Here is a 12,513-nt window from a genome sequence, read left to right on the forward strand (position 1 = left end):
GTGGATTCTAATAATGAGGGCTGGGTTGGTCTCCCAGGGGTGGCTGGGAGTCATTGAGCCCTTTAAGGCAACTTTAGGAGTAGTTAGTCAATACCTTCTAGACGGCTGAAGTTAACCTGAAGGCGAACCATCCCTTTAAGCAGAAGGTAGCTAAAATAAAAACTACTGTGAAGCTATTTTGATCATTTGCTTTCTCCATACATTCTGCCCCAGTATCCAAAGAAAGTTCATCACATTGCCATTACTAATGAGAGAATACACAGTGTTTATTGAAGAACATGATGAACATCTGACTTACTAAGTGACTGAATTAAGGTGTACATTAGATACTGATAATGACATTGCACACAATGCTAAGAGAACATATTCATACAGGCAGCGTGTATAACCCAATAACCCAACTGTTCACAAGGCATTGGCCTGTAAGGGATTTGGTGATGGAGAAGGAAGAGCCTTTAGAGAACATCATGCAGGGGTATTTGCATTGCTTGGGTATGGCACCCTCGGAAGTATGACCATGCCCTGTTCCACGCCCTGTACAGACTTCTACATCTCTTGCAGTCTTTCCACAGAATTTGGAAGGGTACTGCCATGTTTCATTGTATACCCCCTCGGTGGAGTTCTGAGCATTAGAGGGGTGTTTGTGGTGCACACAGAACTGTCTTTAATGGGGGGCTGTGAGCGGTTTGGGGCACTTGCTCTTTTTGACCTTGCGCATGAAGCGGTTGAACTCTCGGTTGGTCTTGTCCCATTTGTGTATTGCAGTCAGGAGATGCTGAGACTTCACCTTTCGGCCCAAGACCAGGAACTGTCCCTTCAGTTGATCCAGCTGGTGACAAGGACAGTTGGCGCCATTCTTTAGATAGAGGACTAGGTCCGACCAGTCTTTTTTCTGAATTGGTCCTTTCTTCAGAGCTTTCTTTTTTCGGAGGAGCAACTTGCGGTCCCCATTTTCCTTTTTCACTTCCCGTATAGACACCTTCAGAGCTGTCAAATAAAAACAAATAATTAGACATTGGGAAAACAGTTATGGCAACCCAGTGATGGGAGTTCTATGACCCAGTGGCTGTGAATTAATACTCCCACAATCCTTAATGATAAGGTCTGGTTCTTATGGGGTGCTATTAGTCCCAAACACATTTTGTCTACAAAAATACATTTTGTATACAGACACAATCCCCAGTACATAGAATGAATGTGTGCATTCTGTCAGCAGTTATGTGTAAAGCTACTTTATTATGAATTATGTAAATAAAAACTTGAACAAAATATATAATGGTATAAATAAATAGCATATTCCAGCTAGATTTCCATGAAAAAATAGAAGCTTGTGACAGAATCCTTCTTAACCTATATAGAATGGAGTTTGTAATATAAATATATTCTTTTGTGTGCAAAATTGATTTTGGTCTCATTCTTCATTAGAAATATGTCTTTTGTATATCTTTTACCAATGTATATGGCCACATGTTCATTCTATAATACGGTTTGTTTTTTTGTATACAGAATGCATTTTTGTAGACAAAATTTACTTGGGATAAACCGCTCCCCACTCCCCACTTCTTTAACTACAGATCCCAGCATCTTCCAGCAGACCTTGGCTGTTTTCCAACTATCACTTTGGATATAAAGCCTATTGTATAAACCAACCAACTTGAATTCAGAGCACTCTGGCCAAGGGCAAATACTGGGAAAACAGTGGCAAGAGCACTGATTTGGTGTAGTGTTTGCTCTGTAATTATGTAATGTTCATTATTCAAACACAGAGGGCTTCAATATTTGGTCATTGCTCTTTAATGGACTGCAGGTCATTTCCAAATATCCATATACAGCATATACAGAGCATTTACTTTTGTTTTATCAATGGGGATCCTTTTCCCCATTTTACCCATTTGTTGTCCCTGAATTGGGTACAGAAGCACCCAGCCCCCTTGAATGGTGTAGCCAATACAATAAAACTCTTACGCTTTCACTGTCTTGTGGCTCCCTTGGCTGCAAGTCCTGCTGTAAAAGGTCTATTTTGTGATCCTTTGACTATTTGTTGCAAACAACATGCAGTTATACAGTACTGTAGAATTACTTTTCTGTCCCTAAAAATGGCCTTTTGGTCAGCCAGTTTATTCAACTAGATTGAACAACCATCCATCAAACTGGTACAGTACCCCCACGCTTAGGCAAAATGCTTGGAATGGGGCAGAAATGTTACACAAAATGAGCCATATACTCATCTCAAGGAAAACCAGCAATAAGCTGCCGACATGGACTGAAGGAGACAAAGTGGCAGCTGGAATCTGACCATGTCCGCCTTTAGTGCCGCGGGGATATATGTTTTCTTACCAAAAGTTTCGTTAAGAGGCAAGTTCAGGCAACTTGGGGAAAACATTGCACCATGTATTTTTCCCACTGGCGATTCATTTTACTGCAAGTGGGCAAGCTTTTTGGGGAAGTTAAATGCCCAAGGTAGCCAGGCCCTGATCAGTGGCAAGGCCACAAAGGCCCAGGCCTAGGGGGGCACAAATTTAGGGGTGGCATGCCACCCAGACGCACCTAAACCTAAACAGGACGCGTAGAAAACGTCAGCCATCATTAGAAATCCAACGCTGGCAGTAGCAAAGATTTGTTGCAGGCAACTAATTCCCCCATGTGCCAGTACCCTTAGGGCTACATTCAGCTCTGGAGGAGATTCTCTTCTTCAACCATCTTTAGTGGAAGATCCTAAACAGGACCCCATGTTTCAAACTGGGCCCCCCAGTTAATAAAACAATAAATATTGTTTTTCAAGACGTGCACCATGACTGGTCTCCCTACAGTTTAGCCCCTGAATCCTTCTTATGGCTGCCCTGGTCCACTGCATTGTGGAGAATAGATTCCATACCAGTATAATAGCAGCCATGTTTATATGGAGCACCCCATTATTAAGTAGAACGGTCTCCCACTCTCGTTAGGTTGATCATCTATTGGTATGCTTACCAAATTCACTGGCACACATGTGTTCATAGAGGGAGTCGGCCTTTATCTCGCTGTCACACTGAGGGCACACCTCTGTCTCTGCAGGGAAAGAGAAGTCACACATCAGGATGAAAGCAATTGTATATTTCATTAGGTCAGATATTTTTAAAAACTTGACCACACAAGTATGTAGTTACGCGCCAAAATCTGCTTTGTGTGCCTGCACCCAGGCCGGTGTAATAGCTGCAGGTACTGGTACAACAATAAACTTTTTGAAGCGTAGGTGCAGGCCTACAAACTGCCCCGTGTAGCAGAAGCCTTAGGTTTGCAACCTGCTTTGCAGTTAAAGATAGTTCATTTACATGTTATGTTATTGGATAGCAGGTAGGGTGACCACTTCCTGTCACACTTTGATATGGTGCTGGGATGGGGTGGTGCCTCCTCTTTGGTTTCCACCTGAGGAACAGGGTGGATTTTGCTGGGAGTCTGGGCCCAGGCCCAGTTAAAGTCGGGGAACAGGGCACCGTGACTGAGGCATTAGAAAGTGGTAGGTGTAGCTCCTGTACCAGTACACCGTAGGAGTGTAAGGCAGTTAGGGTTGAGCTAGAAAGAGCAGTTCTGAGCTCCAACGTTGGAGTGGTAGATTGGAGGTATCTCTCCCAGGCCATATTGCCTGTAGTCTAGGGATCCCAGTGGATAGGGAATCAGGCACTATGGGGCACCTACTCTGGGTAACAAAGTCAAGTCTGACCCATGTTCTACCGTACTAGTCTGGAAAGGCAATTGAGCCAAAAGAGAGGTTACATAAATTTCTCCCTTTACTCCTACATACTAATCCATAACTTTCTCTCCTTACTGCTAACTACTCATCCATTTAACTTTGTCCCCTCACTCCTATCTACTATTCCATATAACTTTCTCTCATTGCTCCTGCCTACTACTCCATGTAATTTTCTTCCCTAAAGGTGGCCATACACAGTTAGATTTGCTCATTTGGCGAGGTCGCTTTGGGAGGGGGATATCGTGTTAATATGATCGCTTGGCCCTATGAAAAGGATAGGAAAAGTCTGAGTGAGGACCACATCAATGAGCTGATACCCTGATCCGACACAAAACCAAGCCTGTCTGATCAACATCTGGCTTATTTTTGGCCAGATATCGGTCAGGGAGGCCTGTTGGAGGGCCCCATACATAGGCAGATAACCTGCTATCTGACAGTCTTTAGGACCCAAATGTCCAACTTTACTTCTACCTATTGATCCATATACCTTTTCTCCCCTGACTCCTATTCCCTCATATAGATTCATATACCTTTCTCCCTATACCCCCTTCAACATGTGCACTATACGGCTGATGGGGATACCTTGGGCACTATGACCCCTGGCCCCTTGTTTTTTGGGAGCCATAAAAAATATGCCTTGCATATTTTTTTTATTTTGCTCTTCACTGTAATGACTATTGCAATATGGCATTAGCCTTACTTACTTAACTACACAAGTTACACATCTTCTCTGACACAAAGCTTTGACTTTAGACTGATGGCCCACTGGGGGCATTAGTTGCCCACAGTTAAATCTCTGCAGGTGACTAATTTTCCCAAAATGCCTTTCTGAGTGCAATAAAGCGAAACACTGGTGGAAAGGCATATTTGTCACTTCATTTGTCACGCAAACTTTGCTCCTGCCGGAAACTTTGTGCGCTGTTGCCTTTCCACCGGTGATTTACATTATTGCTGGTGGAAAGAGATTAGTCGCCGGTGGTAGCAAAGATTTACCATGGGCCATTGCCCTTATGCTACAGTACTGGTGCACAAACAGTGTGTATCTTGCAGCTCAGTGTCGCTCAGCCTCTCACTGTGTCTCCTTGGCTCTGATGTGCTAATGGATCTCCTTCCTGCTGTCTTCTATTTGGCACATAAAGGGCAGCTGTGCTTCACACAGGAACATAAAATGTGATCTCGGCCCACCCAGCCTCTTATTTACCCGTCTGATTATAATAGGCAAGAACTGGGATCTTTAGCCTCCAGCTGTTGCCATAGTACAACTCCTGGCTGTCACCTAGCTGGCAGGGGCACTTGGGGTTCCCATGTAGTAAGCACAACTCTCTGCACTACCAATCACATCCTCTCATGACTGGTATGAGCTCAGGAGAGATAAGTAAAGGGGGTGAGAAGGTGACCACCAGGGGGTGCACATTTAATCAGGCTCTTCACTCTTTTTAATTTGTCTAATAAATAGCATAATAGAATGTAAAGCATTAGCCCTCTTACACACACAGATACGTGTATCTATAGCAGCCCTGCTTACTTGGTGCTCCAAGCTAGTTATGTTGCATTTGATAAATTCTGACTGCCATTCTTCCAATAGCTGGAATTCACAGAATTAGCAGGGGGGAAAGCTTTGAAGCAACTTTAATATTTATATGTCAGTACAAAGCAACAATCAACATGTTTTTATAAAGCACCAACATATTCTGCAGCGCTGTACAATAAGTGGGTTTAAACATTTGACATACACAATAACATAGAAAGCTACCAATAACCGATACTATTGTTTATGATATTGCAAATGGTTCACAGCAGCCAGGACAGGGGCAATTTGGGGGTGTTTATTTAAAGCTGAGGTCTCAAGTGGTTACAGAGTAAATGGGTTGCTTTAAACAATGACAGCAGCTCCAGGAGTTCCAGGGCCTGTGAGGATATGGCCTCTGAAGTGGTAAGGACCTATTTTCACCTCTCCACTAATGACCCTCATCCCATTAAAATGTAAATGTTTACCCTGGTCAGCTCATTAAGATAAGAAGTGCTTGAGTAGTGCATGGAGTGTTGGGGGCGGGTGAGTGGGTAAGACTCTATTCTGAAACAAGCTGGCCAGTTCCCACATTCAGAGGCCAGTTAGGGGTCATTACATGTTTGCCCAAGTCACTCTGGTGCCATCAAAGCGATTGTGCAGGGGACCTATACAGAGGGTCCACTTTGGGTGACCAGGGCCCACCACCATAAGGGACCACCACTCTAGCCACATTGGCCCCTACCCCTGGGTGTAAACTCCTCCCCTCAAATGCTGCCTCACCATGTGCCTCCTCACCCTGTACCTCCAAATATTGTGCCATTAAACAATTCCACCTTCTAGCGCAAGCAGCGGCCATGTAGTAGCAGGGCATAGCAATTTTCTCTTGGTGTGCCTCATTTTTTTCCAAAAGATTAGCACAGCAACTATAGTTCCTACATATCCAGTATTTTATTGAATAAAAGACCATGTGTAATGCCCAAAAGAACCTCCTGTAGGCTGCCAGTCCACATTGGGCTACCAACAGCCAATCACAGCCCTTACTGTCACTCCTAGTAAAGTTTGTCATTCTTGTGTTGCTCCCCAACTTTTTTTTAAATGTTGCTCACTGGTAAAAAACAATGGGGACCCCTGTTCTATGCTAACACACCATTCCTCACACTGATTTACTGATAAGGGATAAGCACCATTCCTGCCATTAAACAGAAGGCCTAAGGGGCAAACGGATAACTTCCTTGCCGGCTAAATAAAGGCACGTGCCATACTGCTTATCTTTTATCAATGACTAGAAACTTTTTTGAGTGTATCTGGCTTTTCTCTTCCACACAACTGACACAACTGACTGCAGATTAGTGTCCCCTGGGAGATGCAAGATAAAGGACACAGCTAAGTGGTCACTGGAAGCTACTCCTGTTCTTTATTGTCTTCTTTATTGTCACAGGTGTAATGTAATGAAATGGGCAAAGTTTGCCCAGGTCTAGTAACACATTGCAACCAATCAGAAATTTGCTTTTAGGCTGATATCCCACAGAGCCCACAATAAATCTCTACTATTGTGGGTGACTATCCGCTCCAAAATGCCTTTCCACCGGCACAAAGCCCCAGTGGGCCTTGCATGCCTCAGTCTGACCCTGCTGAACCCTGCAGGGTTCTCCTCTGGCCGGGACAGGCCACTGCAGTGGCAAAAACAATATGCCAGATTGCAGGAAAGGCAACAATGGCCATGTCTGTTAAAGCAAGGAGGGGCAAATATACAGATCAGGTCATTAGGAAGGAACACATAACCCCCACCCTGCTGTTGGGACTAATTATCACTTATCTTGCAGAGATGCAAATCAGGGTTGTGGGGTGCAAGTGATAACGTGGAATATCCTGTGCTACCCAGCACTGCTTTCTAAGGGCTCTGGCACACGGGGAGATTAGTCGTTCGCGACAAAACTCCCTGTTCGCAGGCGACTAATCTGCCCGAGTTGCCTTCCCCTGCCATCCCACCGGCGAACATGTAAGTTGCTGGCCGCCGCGTGTGCCATCCCGCCGGCGACTTACATGTTCGCCGGTGGGATGGCAGGGGAAGGCAACTCGGGGAGATTAGTCGCCCGCGAACAGGGAGTTTTGTCACGGGCAACTAATCTCCCCGTGTGCCAGAGCCCTAAGGGAAAGTAATACAACTCTGCAAAGAGCACCACCGTGCCATACTATTGCCTTTCTGCTGGGCTGGTAGGTGTCATACATTCCCTCTCTGACTACTCATAGCATTGCAACATTGTATTGGCAGCTCTCCTCCAGCCAAGAGACCAGTTCCCACAATGCCTTGCATGTGCTGTGATCCCCATGCCAGGTTATATGAAAAGTTGGAGCAAGGACGGCATCAAGTAGCTGATGTGGCCTGGCCAATTGACACCTGGCTAATTTTTGGGGGCAGCCTGTTGGAGGGTCCTATACACAGGCAGGTAAGCTGCCAAATCAGTCTGAAGGACCTGAATCAGTAGCTTAAATCTGCCTGTGTATGGCCACCATAACAAAAGCATGCAAGGCATTGTGGGAACTGGAGCCTTGGTTGGAGGAGGACTCATTTCTGATTGTTTCTATAGTCTGGCAAACTGAGAAGGGAAATAGCAAAGCACAAACAGAAACTTCCTTCCACTGCAAATTCATTTACAAATAACTTTAAAATCACGGGTGTTTCTTATTTCTTATATACTGGAAAGTGGCTTAGAATGGCAGTATTCAACGTACACTTTTTTTCATCTTTGGATAGACACCCCCTTTATATATGAGCTCTTCCCTTTCTATGTTAAAGAGCAGGCAGTATCTTGCTATGCGAGTGACCATTTGGGGGGCAGCCATTTTAATTCCTAAGATTCTTGTTAAATATGGTAAGCTTTTACACACAGTGAGTAATAAATGTCTTTGGGGGGAATCACATTATGGGTAATTTCTGCCCAGCACTGAACATATTTTTCTATTTATCTCTTTAAAGCTAGAATTAAGCAACAGTAAACGGGCCAATCTAGCTGTTTATCGGAAAGAGGAATGGCTCATTGCATGCAATATTCCATTAATGGACTCTAGGGCCTGGAGCTGAGGAATGATGTCTTGTAGCAAATACCCAGCACACAAAGCACAAAGCCTGTACAACAGCAGAATTCTTTATACAGGGCAGTGAAATATAAAGTGCAAAGTTTGCAGCCGCGCTAGTTACCCATTGCAATCAATCAGCAATAAGCATTAACTAGTCACCTATTTAAAAAGCAAACATCTGATTGGTTGCTATGGGCTACTGGACCTGTTGCAAACTTTGTACATTTTATTACAGTACCCTAGAAATATGTTCTGAATATTGTGGCCCTCAGTGGCCCTGCTCATTTTAGGGGAAAAATAGTAGCTGCCTGAAATAAAATGTCTGAAATCTGCCATTTTTTTTTTTTTGCTGCAAGTCTCTGCATGTTGTTTTTCAGTACAAAGATATGCAGCCGCCACCCCATGAATACAGTGCTACCTGCATTCAGCGGAGCTTTATTCATTAGGAGGAGGGTCTATGTGCCTTTGCCCCCCCAACTTGCTGGTCATTCAGACACAAGCTAGGTAGTGGTGGCAGACTAGGGTTTGCTGGCAGCAAAAGCCAGACAAAGGAAAGGGGGGTTGATGACATTGAGGAGAGAACGATGGCACCAGGGGTGGGTCAGTGATGTTTGGGGGCAGGCCGATTACAATGTGGATTGGGCTCTGATGTCACTCGCCCGCGATTGCATGGACATTTGTCCTCCAGACAACTCCAAAAACTCAGACAGGAGGTTTTGAACCGAGACAGCACTGGCTGTCCAGTTCAAAACTAAAAAGGTGGCAACGCTACGGCAGATGTAGGCCACAATGAGGCCCTGGACTCTCTACCTTCCCTATGGCTCACACTAGTCTCTGGAATTTTTTTTTCCAATTAATGTTCATTGAAGTATAATAGAACATATTATTCCATGTATCTACTGCCACTCATGTTATTCCCTGTATCTATTGCCATATTGATTTGTATATTTGTCCTCAGTCATATGAGTGGGAGCAGCCATGTTTGCTCAGATAAGGTATAGGCCCTACCCAAAAGCAGCCTCTTGTTTTCAGGTTTGTTAGGTAAAATGGTGGAATATCTGCATATACCAAATGATTACTTTTAGACGAAGCATCTCTCAGGCTTAAAGTTATAACTGCAGACGGTCTTGTTTCTAACTCTACGGTCAGTATAAAAGTAAAACATTCCATCTTATCACACAAAAGTGACTTTATACTGATTCTGGATTTAGGAAACAAGACATTTTACAGTTTATTCCTTGTATGTACCTAATTAGGCTGTAATTATTTATTAATTACCACAGTACAGGAAGAATATATACACCTCCAGAACGCAGGAGATCTCTGCCTGGTTAATAATATGTATGGGAGGAGATGGAGATGGTAGGTGTATAAGCGCCCATGAATAGGAACTCAGCTAGGAGGCAGACATTGATTGAAAACCCTCAGGAGATCATTAAACTCCAGCTGAGAAGACTATGAGCACATTATATCCTACCGTTTTCTGTTTTGGTAGGTACAGTGCTGGGCCAAAAGGTATATGTACCCAAGGCAATCATTCGCACATGAGTAACAGCCCCCCCACACCATGGCAACCCCCACTCATCATTGACACCACCACCACTCTGACTGGCAACTCCCACTAGCATCCTATACCCCCCAATCATTTTGCTGATAGGCCAGCACTCCTGCCTCTTAGTTACAAAAGGACCGGAGCTAGAGGTAGGTAGGCAAGTAGAAGCTGTATGTGCCTAGCCCCCCCCCCCCCCACATGCCTGGGTAAGTATAAAAATGCCAAGCAGCTGCAGTGCATGGTGGGTAGTTTGAATTATTATCCTATCTTTATATAGCGCTATATTACAGTGACCATACATCTTCTTGCCCCAGTAGAGATTACAATCTAAGGTTCCAGCCACACATTTCCACAAATTATGGGCAGTTTTACAAGGAGCCAATTAACCTGCCTGTATGTTTTTAGAGTGTGGGAGGAAACCAGAATACCTGGTGGAAACCCACACAGACACAGAGAGAACATATGTATTCCTTGTTGCTGATATTGCAATCAAACCCAGGACCCCCTGGATTATTGTATCTTTTCATACAATTTAATTATCATGAAACAACTGGGCTTGCCAAGCAAAGCAACCAAACCAGACTCCAAAGCATTCAGTAGGATGACAATTACATTAAAGTTGTCCTGAAACTCCAGCGACTATTTTAATACAGCCTTAAATTATTTTTGTCTTGGAGGTGGGGTAAATAAATATTGGGCAGCAAAGGCAGGCTTAAACCCAAAAATACAGAAGACCTCTGATTTGATAGAAGTGTGTCAGCTCCAGAGCCAAGAAACCCCGGCTTAGATTTTGTGGAAGCAAACCTAATTCATGCCCAGGGATTGATCGCAGTACCACCTAGGGGATCATAAAGTGACCCCTGCAGCTGTAAGCATCAGCAAGCATTATTTTAGCATTGCTCTCAGTGAGAATGATTTGTTTGGAAAAGTGCTAAGTAGGCTCAACAAGGCATGAAGCAATCAGAGCTAAATACTCTTTAAATACTCTCCCTCCCCAAAACCAGAACTAGACCCTGCATAAAGGGCACAACATACAGCAGGAATACAGCCGTACATTAACTGCTACAAATAAAGCATCTAAGTTGTAGCTACAGTGTTTCTTGCCTTCATGTGTGGCCTAAACCTAAGGGAAACAGTGGAACATATACTCAATTTATATGCGGTATGTATATTGCATATATATAAGGTAAGACACATCCATGAAAACGTTAAGAATAACATATACCTCATTTATGCAGGGTTTACTGTCATTTCTGTTCCATTAAGGTCTGCGGACAAAACCTAATGCATGCACACTATTCTCTGCATATCTAAATTAGTGCATATGAGGGAGCTGCTATATTGCGGATATGCAGAGAAAGAGTGACATTAAGTGACAATAAGAAGTCTGAAGCATGGTGTGGCACAAAGCTACTTTGAGGAATTGCGTGGTGTGTCAGCCAGTCTGTGGCACACACAAATGGACTGTACTGCACAGTGAATGAGGGAAAGGCTGCAGAACCATAGGATCTTGGTGTGAGTTGGGCATTGGGGCACCCATTTAGCAGCCTTGCCAATGGGTGCCCCAATGCCCAACTCAGAGTACAGCACATTTGCACAAGTGGCAGAACAGAATAACATCAAAAGGTGGTATATAAACTCATTAGTGTACTCACTTCTTGACCGTGGCGCCTGGGTGGCATTAGGCAAATGAACAGCAATACAGACATCTTCTTCCGTGGGATACTGCTCACAGCGGAGCATCTCCGGCCAGTGGAAGCCAAAATACTGCATGACTGGCTCACAGGCATCTCTAACCGACTCGCAAAGCCTGCGGCAAGGGTAGACGGGCCTGTCCAGACACACTGGGGCAAAGAGAGAGCACAGGAACACCTGTGTGCCAGGATGGCATTTCTTACTGAGCAAAGGTACCCAGCTACTTGCCTGGTACTTTACTTCCGCCATTGTCTCATGGTCAAGAAGGTTGGGCAGTACCATCTTATTGTATCCGACCCCATGGCACAGGGTCATGTCCTGAGGAATCTCCACGCACTGAGCCGGTCGGGAATAGAAGCGGCCACTCTGGTACTGCCTGCCCAGGTCCGGCTGGAAGCTAACATAGTCATACTCACTTGCTTGGGGAGCCTGGGACAAGATCCCAGGAGTGACCCAAAAGAGGAGAAGTGGCCAAATTCCACCTTCGGAATTCATTATACTAAATCCGAAAAAAAAAAAATTCCTATTCTGTAAAAGTGAAATTTCCTGAAGGGGCTTTCTCCCCACAGAAATAAACTTCACTAGAAAGTCATGAAAGAAAAAGAAAAATCAGGTCAATACTGAGAGGTTTGTGTGGAGAGGCGATAAGGTGCTGGCAGGGCAGTCATGCAGGGGGGAGTGAATGGATGCTGCTCTGTGCCCTGTTATAAAGTGTGATACAGCTGCACGGGGAGCACAGTGCCCAAAGCAGGAGAAAGGCAGCCAGAGAGAGCCAATGAGAGAAGTGCCAGCCCTCCTCCGCTCCGGCTCCTCCCACCCCTTCTCTTCTTTCTCTCCCATACACTTTCACTCCCTCTCTCCTCACTTGCCTGTCCTTCACTTTTCTTCTCTTCACTCACAGTCACCCCAACTTTTCCTTTTCCCTCTAGTGCCCCTAAGTTATTTGAC

The 12,513-nt window shown here is 44.6% G+C and overlaps 1 protein-coding gene across 1 annotated transcript; it reads right to left on the bottom strand.

The window, feature by feature from the left end:
• Positions 1 to 248: 248 nt before the first annotated feature.
• sfrp1 (secreted frizzled-related protein 1) lies at positions 249 to 12,262 on the bottom strand. The gene is made up of 3 exons (NM_001123406.1): positions 11,526 to 12,262; positions 2,971 to 3,048; positions 249 to 987 (listed from the first exon to the last, which is right to left on the bottom strand). Exons 1-3 carry the CDS (start codon positions 12,058 to 12,060, stop codon positions 665 to 667), a joined length of 936 nt encoding a protein of 311 aa, NP_001116878.1. The 5' UTR covers positions 12,061 to 12,262; the 3' UTR covers positions 249 to 664.
• Positions 12,263 to 12,513: the final 251 nt, after the last annotated feature.

This window comes from Xenopus tropicalis, chromosome 3 (genome assembly GCF_000004195.4).
Source record: "Xenopus tropicalis strain Nigerian chromosome 3, UCB_Xtro_10.0, whole genome shotgun sequence".
NCBI lineage: Eukaryota > Metazoa > Chordata > Amphibia > Anura > Pipidae > Xenopus > Xenopus tropicalis.